Source organism: Falco rusticolus, chromosome Z (genome assembly GCF_015220075.1).
Source record: "Falco rusticolus isolate bFalRus1 chromosome Z, bFalRus1.pri, whole genome shotgun sequence".
Lineage (NCBI taxonomy): Eukaryota > Metazoa > Chordata > Aves > Falconiformes > Falconidae > Falco > Falco rusticolus.
In genome coordinates, this window is record NC_051210.1 from 44,833,571 (window position 1) to 44,846,840 (window position 13,270).

At 37.1% G+C, this 13,270-nt stretch overlaps 1 protein-coding gene across 1 annotated transcript in view; it reads right to left on the reverse strand.

The window, feature by feature from the left end:
• PTAR1 (protein prenyltransferase alpha subunit repeat containing 1) overlaps nucleotides 1-13,270 on the reverse strand; it is a 38,305-nt gene that overhangs the window by 12,509 nt on the left and 12,526 nt on the right. The window contains exons 3-5 of the mRNA XM_037373186.1: nucleotides 12,324-12,390; nucleotides 7,546-7,650; nucleotides 3,628-3,841 (exon numbers count right to left, since the gene is read on the reverse strand). Of these exons, the coding sequence (XP_037229083.1) occupies nucleotides 3,628-3,841; nucleotides 7,546-7,650; nucleotides 12,324-12,390 (386 nt within the window). The remainder of the gene's footprint in view (nucleotides 1-3,627; nucleotides 3,842-7,545; nucleotides 7,651-12,323; nucleotides 12,391-13,270) is intronic.

Consider the following 13,270-nt stretch of genomic DNA (forward strand, 5'->3'; position numbering starts at 1 on the left):
CACACATGGGGTTTTTAAGGGGGCTGTACTTTAAACCACAAGATCAGCTTCTCTCTTCTCAGCAGAACTCAACTTACTATTTTAAATTTCTGACCATTAAAATTTAAAAACCTATTAAAAACAACATAAGGCTCAATGGCAACATCAGAAAAATCAGATTAGTCTTTATTCAGCTGGAACTGACACTATGCACATTATGTCCAACTTAGATCTTAGAATAATCTGATTCATTTACCAGACACGTTTATAAGCTACAAAGCTATGAGGGAACATTGTAATTATGCATTTTAATGCCTGCACAAAGCAAACAAATGATTTCCAGCATCACTCCTCACCTGAACTAGAAAACCTTTTAGAAAACCAAGACAGAAGATTGCCATTAAACCTCTTGAGATCTACAAAAAACAAAGCCTCTCCTCTAGGAACCTCAGCGTAACAATGGAAAATGCTTCAAACAACTGGAGGTACCAAAAGCCAGCTAATGTCTGAATTCCAACAGTGGAATTTGCTTTCTTAGCAAGCCAGTTTTCTCCATTTCCACACTGAGCAGCACAAGCCCTTTGCCATTTTTCCATGAAGCAAACTGAAAATTATATGAAAACGCCTCCCTCCACCTCCTTGATAGTCTCTCAGCAAAGGGCTCTCTTCTGCTTTCAGCACTGAGCTGAGTACCACGGAACTGGCATTCTGCTCCAGAACAGGACATAAGTGCTCAGTGACCTTTGCCTCAATCTCTGGATCTGTACTCCTCCTTACATCCTCCCTGACCCTGTGCTTGCTTTTTAAAAGTGCTTACCCGCCATAAACTGCAGCCAAAGATTTCCTCCCTGGTCTGGGACACTTGGAAAATTAAAACTGTATCTGAGGCAAGAACTTTTAAGGGTAACCAGATAAATATGGCAATGTCCACTCATGCAAAAGACAGGTACCTTCGAGGTCCAGTCAACTAAAAAAAGCCAAGGCCGTACCGGGGATATCTACTGAATAATTACTTTTTGTCTTATGAATCCACTTCTGTCTTCTGGGCATCACACAAGAGAGGCACCACCTCATGACAATGACCCCACCACTTGTTACTTCACTTGTTTTTTTGTTGTAGGGCCTGATGAGTCGCTCTCCATCCTGTAATTATGATACTGAGTATTTCTGTCTAAAGAAAATGAATAGTTTGCCCATCCCTGCTGAACTACACCCTGTTTTCATACCTGTACAATTTCTCTGAAGTATCATGATGTGTATGGATTTTAACAGATGTATACTAATATTACTCTCTTACTCTGGTTCTCTAATTACACACCCACCTACTAGTAGGTGTCTGAACCTCATGTTTTCTCCCCATTAACCACCGTACTGTCATGTAAGCATGCTGGAGTCAGGGCTTTCTCATCCTTTTCCAAGGCAAGTACTATAATACCAGAAAGATTAGATTGGTTTGGAACAATCTGTTCTTGCCAAATCCTTAAATGGTATTAATGAACACTACTCAAGCACTATATAAACTTGCTATTGGGTTCAAATACTGCAGGAAAAACAAACTGAGATTTCTATGTTCAAAGAAGATGGTTTTTACTGTGTAGTGTAAGAAAGAAGAACCATCTATATTCTGTGAGAAAATCTTCCTACAGGGCCAAAACTTTCTCCTTTAGCATTCTGTATCTTTTTCCCAGAGCTTGAACTGAGATTCAGTCTGCAGAAGCATCAGGATTACCAACTCAAAAGAAAAAAAAAACCCTGAACCCTACCAAACAACCCACATCCTGAAATCCTCCAAAGTGGGCCAACAGTTTCATAAATTATAAACCTGGTTTTGAAGTCTTATTTCAATAATATCACAACATATTCATAACATTTCCTGGCCTCTGTTTCCTTGTACGCTGTAACAAAAACTGCCTCAAACTACAGGCAAAGTTTGTATTGTAGCAGAAACATGACACTAAATAATACAGGGTACTCTACTCACATTTGAGGCAAACTTGCAATGCCACTAAAAAGATGCACTCATGGTGTCAGGAAAAAAAACCCTAGAGACAACATAGAAATTTCCCAATGAGTTAAACACGCTGCTCAAGGAACAGTAGCGCCAGTGAAATTTTGGCAGAGGTAATAAAATCCAGTTGGACAGAAAACTACCACTTCCTTAGTAATCAGCCTAAAAAGAAGGTCACTAGTGGAACTGGGATGGCAGGCAGGCAAATGGAGTTGGGAGTGATCAAACAAATTTAAAACGCTTCCTTCACAGGCATGTTTTGTGACTTGTCACACAAAGCACTGACAACTGCCAATGAATAAATACACCAGAATAATTCCAGTTCTGAGACGAGTTATTCACAATACATTTTTTTCTGTTTCTTTAAATTAGTAAGGAATGGCAAGTGCAAAAAGCACTCAGGGTGTTCCTGATCTTCAAACTACTGTTGTTAACTACAGCATAAAATGACCCAAGTTTTAATTAACACTGCTAACATTCCCCCCCCTCTTTTTAATAAAGCTATTAAAGACTTATGTGAAAGCGTTAGAGGTCTATATTAATAGGAAACAGGGACTAACTTCTAAACTCCAATCTATCCCAATCCTGTAATTCTCCCGAGTTTTCCATAACCACCTTTTCATACAAACTTGCCTTCCTCAAGGAGTCTAGAACATACTTGCTGTTTACTACTAATTTGATACAGCTGTTTTTAATGCTTCCCAGTTGACAACAGAAAACACCAGTAAAATAACATCTATTGCTAGCAAAAGCTGGCTCATAAATGACATAAAAATACATGCTATACTGACTCAACAACCTTCACTAAGTTCATCCCTCACTCCTCCGCATATTTACAGAATGGCAAAATGCAGCGGCTGATGTTAAAAATGTGAATGACACATCATTGTATTAGCCTAATATTCACAAGGAATTCACCTAGCAGCTTAGAAACCACAGTATTATAAAACTGCCTATGCAATTTTTGGTTCTGTCACATTCATTCAATTTGCTGTAGATCTCAATGTTTTAGATACTACTATGTGATCTTAAATATTTGCCACTGCACAAAACATCCCTGCTGGAGTTGAAATAGTTTGATCAGCCCTCAGTTTAAATGCTGTCAAAAGATACTGTTGGAGAATAAGAAACTACTCACAAACACTACTATGCTTTCTCTGAAATTCCTGCTGTCTCTACCGAATCCTTCAGTATTCTGAAACCACAGAGAAGCTGAATAAGGGTATCAAAACAAGACTTTGCAATACATCATCAAAATAAAATGTCAAGCATTATCTTTTTCTCTATTAGGAATTCCACAACTAGTGTTGTAAGAATTTTCAGTTGCCCCTTCTTTATTTCAGCTCAGTCTCATACATCCTCCTGCCACAAGTTCACTAACAGTACCAACAAACAGAACTTTGTACACTGGCAAGAAAAATCTGTTCTTTCTGCCGAGCAGAACCTGCCTACACCAGCAAGAAAAATGCAAAACATACCCATTGCAGTATTTTGCCTGTCTTTTCAAAAACATTCTTAGCTACCTGTGCTAACTTCATACGATACTTCCCATCCACGTCATAGGATCTGCTTGGCAAACCAGTATTTTTTTTTTTCTTAAGACAAGGAAATTTAAGACTTTATTCACTATTGTATTATACCTTGACAGTCAGCTTTCCCAAATGCTGTAAAACCCAGATGCGATGGGACCAGGCATTGTAGTTGCTTGGATATCTCCCAGCAGCTTCAGAGCAGACATTCATTTCTTCCTGTACTAGTTGGTGAATTCTCTCCACAGGTGCTGCTCCAAAGTTTCCTTTAGTCACAAGACTGGGCAAGGAGTTTTCCTGAATTAGTTGTTGCAGCACCCATCGTCTGGTTAAACGATGTACAGTGTTAATGGTGAGAGAGCAATTTTAAGAGGAAAAAAATGTTTTTTCACTTATATAAATCAATCAAACCTTATGGGTATTTCAATTATTAACTAGATGATGAATAAGTAGTAAACATAACCATCTGAAGTCTTCCCATACTGAAAGCTACGAATTTATGATCACACTCTAAAATAATTTAACTCTGCTGTATTTGTTTGCTTGCTGTTAAGCAGTCATGGCTACTTACAGTATGCTAAAATAAAACAGAGGGAAACAGCAAATTTATGAAAAAAATGCAAGGTCTGGATGAGATTTCTAATGAGCAGCTCTTCAGATGCTTGTATAGCACTAAAATAAAGTATCCAAAATGAGCCAGAAAAAAGTGATTAAACAAAAAAAATAATTACCTGTGCTTTGTATTTTTTACATTTGTCAGTACTACACCCAGCAACCCAAATTAGTTTCCGTACATCAGCAGAAAGTGCAAAAGACATACAGTTTCAAAGACTGCTGGTATAACCAAAACAGATGTTTTTACTGCTGAACTACACGTATTTGATTTGAAGTGACTAGGATAAGCACAGACTCCTAAATGTTTTTTTTAATTTTACTTTGGACTGACTATTAATAGTAGTTTAGTAGTATTTTGAGAGGTGTCCTCAATGCTGCAGAAAACATGCATCTGCAGACCCTGCACAAAAAGTCTGCTACAAAAAGGGATCACAGATATGCTGACTTCCATAAAGCAGCAAGTGTCAAGAGAATTGCAATGGGCCAGTGTGGGATGCTCTGGTCTGCGACTGCTTTTTCTGTTTTGCACTGGCTCACATCGGTTCCAAAACCAATTAATTGCTACTTTCAGAAAGGTGTCACTCCTGGTTAAGAGAAATCAATAAATAAAATAGAAATAATAAATTCATTTTCTTTAAAAAGATAATTCTGTTTTGCAATTAATATATAAAACGGTGTATATATATGCATATAACATAGATAAGCCAATCACTGTAAATATTTGGCAACCATTCCACTTTTTCTCTCAACATATTTATAATATCCTTGTTCACTGGTATTTTTCATTTATACTGAGTCTTTTTCTCTTGGTTTTTTAAAAAAAGATTTAAACTATTGGTAAACAATGTTAAAGATAATTTCTAAGAATGCAATCGTTAAACTGACTGTTTCTCAGCAGAAATCACAAGCAAAGATTGAAGGATTCATACACTGACTTGCTATGTAACATTTGTTTTAACCAAATATGTACAGCCAAATGAACCATGGTCTTTGACTTCTGTGTAACTTTAGGAAACGCAGTAATTTTGAAGACTTAATTTTTGCTTTTCAAAAATGTTTTTGATCTGAACATCACTATCTAGTATTTTTTCACTTCAATCAGCAGATTCACAAGAATTGGGAAATTCTAAAAATGTCTAGGCACAAAAGCCAATGGGTAGAGGGTCATTTCTTTAATAAAAGATAAATATTTATTTCAATAACATTGAATTCTGAGTGAAAACATAGAAAGACAAATTATTTTGATCCTAAAATAATTTCAGTTTTTTAAAATGAGCATTTTTTTTAAAAAAATCAAATACGTTTTACAAAATCATGGGCAAAAAATACAGGCTTCGTAGTCTCTGTGGCTACAACAAAAAAAAATTATAAAATGAAACCTGAGCTTCTAGTTGAAATTAAATTCTACACTTTTTGCATGGGAGGAAAGACAGACAAGCACAACCTCAGAAGATTTCAAATGTATTTATGGTACCTGTTTAATATCATGTTATTATTTTGGAGGTTCTTATGAGAACGTTTTCTCCAATAGATTTGGGGGGGAAAAAAATCCAATTTCTTCTGTCACTGTATGCATGTTCCTATTACTATTACCATTGCAGTTCCTGAAATTACTGCAAATGAACACAGGATATTCAGTGACAATTACGCAATCAATACATATACTGACTCTATATGCACATGATCTAGCTGAAATCCCTCAAAATGTACAGCAAAAGACCATACGGCAAAATGTATGGTCTTTTGACATCTTTAGTGAGTGTACCTCCCATGTGCAAGAAAAAAATATTTTAGATGTGTTCCACTTAATAATTACCCTGTTCTACTTTTTTGCACTTCTGTTTGAAATTTGATATCATGGGGGAACAGAAAACACAGGGTTAATTATGCTCATGCAGAAAGAAAATTTTTGCACATCTTAATTTCTAGCGTGTATCAATCACAGTCAACACATCCAAATCCAAGCCAAACAACTGTACAATCACCCTCAAATATACTTTTCTGATTCAGACTAATACCAGACAGAACAAAAACTTACAATGCTATTAAATTATTCCTGATTTAAGATTGCACAGACATTCTAGACAGAATTTTTTATTATTTCTAAAAGGTAAATAAGTACTAAGAACCTACCCTTCTGACTAATTTCATAACAATGTATTGATCATCATAATGATGGTTCAGCACTAGTTACATGCAAAAAACCAGTTTCCAGTGTTAGCTACCACATAGGAAAGGCTAATTCATGACAAAACACAAGATTTTTTCCCATTATTTCTACAATACTCCTTTTGCTTCAAATAAAGCTATCAAGCAGCATGAGTCAGTAGCATGGAGATGATGAAAAGCAGTTGAACAACAAAATTAAAAGCCATCGTTGCAGAAATTTGTCAGTGTTGTTGCTATATCAACGCCACTAAGAAATAAATTAACAGAAATCAAGTAGATGTTTATAAATTAAATGCCTAGGAATGTTCCATGTATTACACTCTAGATTCTACATTAACTTTGTGAATTTTAAGGTCATGTACTCACAGAGAAGAGTTTACCAACAACTCCCTCTTCCAAAAATGCATGTTATTAGTATGACTGAAGCTTTATTTTTGATAGATTATGAATCCCCTAATGAGGTATATATGTTGCGTTCAAACCTCTTTAAGGCTGTCTATAACAGGATGAGTTACCCTATGAAAAACACCTAATGAAAACAACCACACACATACCAAGATTATTTATTTCTTTTTAAACAAAGTTGAGCAATGGATCTGTAGTTTATTCGGATGTGCTGCAGGCATTTTACGTACATGCAGTCAAACTGAGACGGTTAGCTTTGTGCATTTGAGTAATTCTGGAGTTATATTTCCCAAAAATACACTATTTTAATATTTAGTAGTGGTGACTTAGTGACATTGCTTAAGTTAGAAATTATAAAAATAAATTCACCAAACTAAAAAGACCGGTATTGGAATGGAAAAGAACCCAACTTTGGGTATAAAGATTAGTTTTTACAGATTCTTGTCTTTCTCAAATGCCTGTAGACAAGCAACACAGTAATACACTGGAGGAGGGAAAGGGAGAAACACAATGCTCAAATGCTCATTACAGACAGAATCAGAATTCTCAGGCTGAGAATTTATGCAAGACGTGATAAACCTTTTTGAAAATTTACACCACCTCCAAAGTTTATTAAAAAAACACACGTGGCAAAAAAGTCACGTATGATTTTACTTGTAAGTGTAAAATATAGGCAGGCATCTTCAAAAGCCAAAGCACAGTACTGGCTCAAAGAATCTGCTGTATTTCTGCATGTCCTCCTTCACCTACGGCTCTTCTTAACACAAGTTCAGTAAAAAAATGTGCCTAGAAAAAATGTTTTTAAGCTTGGGGAGGCAACAGAATGCAAGGGAAACAAACCTATGAATCCATGTTTCCGGACTCTTTGGAAACTTTGTTAACGCCAGTTTTCCAAGATGCAAATCTCTAAGTGGATTTAAAGTGCCAGACAGTATTAATTCTTTCCTACAAAAGATAAAATAAATTTGTATGAATAAAAGAAATTACCTGAAAACAGAACACAATCCCAGTAACAAATATCATAGTATTTCCTTTGCATCATAATAGAACTTCACTGTCAAACTACAAGAGTTTAAGAAGCCTCTGGCAGATTAAGCCGTTCCACCATTCCACTCTGCTCTATATATACGCAGCCTATTTAATGAGGCCTAACAAAATTCATCCAGATCAAAGAACTTCATCTTAAACTGAACACATACAACCCATTGGTTCCCAAACCTACCCAGAAATCACCGATCTGTATTTGATTTGTGGCTCTTCATCACATTTTCTGTTACTAATCCAAAAGCCAAGCAGTTTGGGCTGTATGAAATGCCTGGTGAGAATAACATTGCTTTTATCTGCACACCCTTAAAGCATCTTCATAACACAGGCAGCTTTTTTCTTTTCTTTGATGCAAGGGCTGCCAATAGGGTTACATATATGACTGAACATTCCTTCTTGAATCCTCAGATCATTCTGTAGATCTGAAAATACAGCTACTTTTCTGCACAGCCCCCCTCCAACTCCCCCCCCACCTGTAGTTTTAAAATATGGTTCAAGGTACAGTATCCAATATCCCTAAATTTAGAAAGAAGTGGGAAATATTCTCTGTGTTGAATGTTTTTCAAACTTAACAGAAAGGCTGAAATCACCAATTTATCGCCAACTTTACTTACGTGTAAAACAACTTTTGGTTTATGAACATAAAGGTTTTCTTTAACAAAACTTGAATGTTCATTCAACATAACCCTTCCCAGAGTACCTCTGACACAGAAAAGCGAAGTATAAGTCTGTATTTATCTTTCTCAGCTTCTTTGCACAGAATTCCCTGCCCCACATGCTATTATTCTTTCTAGTTTCATCACTCTTACTGCCAGTCCCAAGCGTGTTTGTAAACATTGCCCCATCACTGCTTACTCCCAGGACATTAGTCTCAACATCCTATTCTCAGTCTAGTCAACAGCAGCTTTGAAGTAAAGATACAGTAATTTTTACCATTTGCAGACAGGAAACATGCATTTTCCAGAACCTCCAGAAGTCAGAATTAAAAACTAAGAGTGCAAGAAGTAGAAGCTATTTTGGTATGGGTCTGGTGTTTTGGTGTGGGGTTATTTTTTGGGTTGTGAGTCTGTTTCATTGTTGTTCATTGGTTGTTGGTTTTTTTTCATATAATTTATGGTTCATCATACTAATATGCATGACAACAGCTTCAGCAAGAGGAACACTAGCAGATGAAGAGCAGGTGATCAATTTTCAAACCAAAAAATGGGGGCAGGGACACAGACGAATTACGGTCTGAAAAAAGCTGCTCTCCAGTAAGAAGGTAAAACTGTGGTCTGACATGGAACATGTAATATGGTTTTAAAGTAACGGCCCGAGTCTCACAAATAGATTGACATATTCCTTTATGTAGGCACTTATTACCATTTTCTGTCTGCTTTGGAAGTTTCCAGTAGAAAACTGACTCCACCTAGTACACTTGCTTTGTGTTGTATACCCACAGTCAGAAGCTAATGGCAGCAATACTAACAGTGAGCAACATATTTCAAATTCAAGAAAAATGGTGAGATGTATACATCTAGGCACTAGCCTAGACCCTTCTTCTCTACTGAACTGGCAGCTGAACAAATCCTTAAGGAAGTTTTGCTCCTGACACCTAGTGAAGTCAGTACAGAACTATCTGCAGAGGTCAGAAACATAGCTACTGGGACATTTGTTTTTATCTGCATCAAGTTTCAGCACTCTTCAGATTGGATGCATTTAGCAGGTGCTCAACAGGAAATCCAGGCATACCAGCCAGGAGTGGCAGACTGACCAGACAGTGCCAGTGCATTGACTTACGCAACCCAAACAAGAGAAAGACAGGGAACGTCAATGCTGGAGCAGGTGGAATAATTGCTCCATTACTGCAATGCAAAAGGTAACATTTTGGTAACACTTACCATAAGGACAACGAAAAAGCCGCCTAGATCAGTTTAACACTCAAAACAAATGCATGTACATACTTAAGAAAGATTTAAATAACCAGGCCACCTACCTCCCAAAACCTAAACCTGGTGAAGAAATTGCTCTTTCTATATTAAAGCATTAACTGTGAATAAGTAGGCTCACGCATATTTACTTTTAAAGTAAATTTACTATTTTGCAAAGTTGAAGAACATTACAGACAATTCAGTTTCACTGCTGTAGCAGAAAAGCAGCTTTCAGCTTCACAGATTTTCAAATGAGAGATTTTCCCATTCACAAGTAAGGGACTTCAATCAAAAGTATGACTGAAGTATCCCAAATAAACCTCTTTCAAGCTCTTTCAGCAAACGTTCAAGTTGGGATATGTAACTTCTATTGCCTATTCGCTCTTTTGCCATGTGGACCACCTTCAGAATTCTAGCTCCCATAAAAGATAACCTGAAATGATTTTGACTTGCCTTGTGTTTTTTCTGACACCTTTGAAGTCATTGGTATCTGACAGGAAAAAGTTTGACTTTTAGAGCGTCTTGTTACCTACTGTCATTTGACTTTCAATCAATTGCACATGCCAGCAAGTATACAGGCAAGAACAAGAACACCTATGACAATCCTTTCCAATCACTTACATAAAGATTTGGGTCATTTTCACTTGGAAGGGTTTTCAACTTCTAAAAACACAGGATAACTGAAATTATGATTAACAACCAGAGCTGTCTTGCTGCCCATTCAGTGTAACAGGGATGATTTCCCTTCGAAATCTAAGAAGTGACGTCTCCTGTTTTTTAGCGTGCCTTCCTACACCATACAATTAGCTCTTGCTCAGTTCTCATGGTTTAGCTTAGTCTCTGCCCTTCTATAGCTTCCCTTCTAATTAAAATAAATAAATAAAAGATAAACCTACGCAGGCATATTACAATTGTTTAGAATAGGTAATCTGTCTTGGCTTCGGAGCTAGTTCTTCCTAGCACGTAACACATTTGAAGCTTTATCTTCTCCTGTGCTTCACTAACCAGATGAAACTTTCTATGATTGTCAGCTGAGCTTAAATACTCATTAGCCTTGCACAATGCCCCTCATATCTTTTTGCTCTGACAAGTCCTGTATCCTTTCAAAGGTAAAAATTTCCTTTTTCCCATTCCCAAACACTCTTCCTGTACCTTCAATTTCAGTGCTATTGAGTCAACCTCTCTCACTCTCAGCAGAGAACAACATAAGGAATGGCCACTGGCCAAGAATTTGGGGAGCAAGGTCACCTCCTCTAGTAATTTGTATACTTTAGTAAACCATAAACATCATAAAGGAGAACACAATCCTCATTCATTATTTAACATTTTTCATTCCATTTACAACTTTGAACTACTCCTCTCATGTCCATAAAAGCAAACTCAGCTGTCAGGCAGACAAAAAGTCAGACTGATAAGGATGAATGCATTTGCATTAAGAGAAGTTTCCACAAAACCTAAAACAAAAACCTTAGTTTTAAGTATCACAACATTACATTACTGTAGTAGTTTCAGTACTTATACATGCTCCTAACTGGGTTTTATCACTTGAAAACTACTCAAACCCACACACTTTCATGACAGTAAGCCCTTCGCTTTCACTTTAATTCCCCTTTCTTATGCCTGAGATGCTAGGAAGATTCAGATCACAGCCGAATCAATCAGAACTACATCAGCAGCAAAAGAAGAAAGAAAAGGGGAAAAAAAAAAAAAGGTGCTGAATCTTATCTAGGGCTGACAGCTACCTGCAGCCATCATCTTTCTAGGTCATCTTGTTAATTTTTCCTACTACAATAATACATCTTAACTACAAAAGTCCTATTTTTAATGAGAACCCTCCCAGACACTAACATATAATTTTCTGTCAGCCCTTATAAAATTATTCCTTTAAGACTGTCTTCAGTCTTACCTAGGCAGCAGAAAGGTAAGATTTTCTCACCTCAGAGATTTACACAAAAATTAACAGATGACAGGGTTGTAATGAACTGTTGCTTCTGGGATCCATGAAGAGGAAGGAGGTAAATTCCTGCTCCTCCTCCATAATGACTCCTGTGCAGGTGCTGCAGCATGACCAATGGTGAAGGCAGACTAATTCAAACAGGAACATGAAAGGAGCAGGGTGGGTGAGAATGTGTCCATAACAAAGGATAGCCACCATCCTCCACTTCTCTTGCAGTGTATCTATTGAGGGCTACTCAGCTTTGATCCAGCTGCATCAGTAATGGCAGCAAATTGAACTGTTATCTCTAAAGGACTCAGGTATAATACTCGAAGAGGGGTAAAAAGAAAACAGTGAAGACAGACAGCAGACATCTTTTCGCTGAATCACGGAGTGCTCAACTGGATAAGCCCATGTAAAGGTTACAAATAGCCTTCCTTAACTGACAGAAGTGGCAGTTCAATGGGATTTATATCCCAAAAAAAACCTTGAGCCAAACATGTGACTTCACATGCAGCAGTGTAATCTTTAGCCTGCACTACAAAAAAAATAAAGCCAGTCTCAAGCTCAAACTATCTGCAAGACATACAAGATAGAAGAGATTTTCAGTGTTCTTTCAGCACTCCTTAGCTGGAAGTTCTTATGTCACTAATCAGCACTTAAAGCTTACAGCTGACTTGCTTATAAGGCCCAGGTCTTTCTGAGGTCATTCCCAGAGTGCAACCTACCTCACATTCCAAGCAGTGGTGAAGTCAGGATTCAGCAGCAGCAGGGTACACGTGATATCTATTAGCTCTAAAACAATTGAATAAGAGACAAAGATTAGTAATGACAAGCACACAACAGTGTTTTCTCTGCACTGCCTTACTCCCTGCCCTTCCTCAAAGTCTCTGCTCTGTGAGCTGTTGTACCTATGGATGCCTGCCTCTGCAAAACACTGCTCTGTCTCATTCCAGAAGAAATGCTAGCTTAATTTAAGAGGGAGCAACATCTGCCATATACTCCCTTTTCATTATTTAAAATCATGGACTTCTGTCTGACTAACAACCTGCATCTAAGAAGTCTGCAGCCGGCCATTTCTGACCTCTGTCTATACTGCTACGATCAAACACACAGTATGCCCTCAGTGAGGGACACACATTAAAGAGAAACCTTCAGTATTTAATAATTTAAATTGCAGACAAACTGTATACATCAAACTGAGATTCTTCAAAGAAAATCCAACAATTTTTAAATAAAACACTACCATTAAAAATATACCACACTATTTCAGCTTAAGTCTCAGCTGCAGATAGCTGCCATATACATTATTACAAAAGATACACATACTATAAAAAAATCTGTAGCTAGGAAAATGAAACACCTTAACATGAATTAGGATCACAAAATAACTCCACTACTTAACCGCACAGAAAACACTTTAAATACATTCTGAAGTGACAGCCTTGCTTTAGACTAAGGTTTTAAGACTAATCCACTACTAGAAATAAAAACAGAACGTTTGTTTGCATCCCTGCATTTAAGCACTGCAGACTGTAGATTTACCTATTACACTTCTTTTTAGCAATGTTGTAAAAACAAAACTGAGGTATACAGTTCTTGAGAATGGAATAGTAATTTCACCGTAACCTAGTCTTTCCCTTTCCCTTTGCACTCCACTCCACCATTTGAGCAG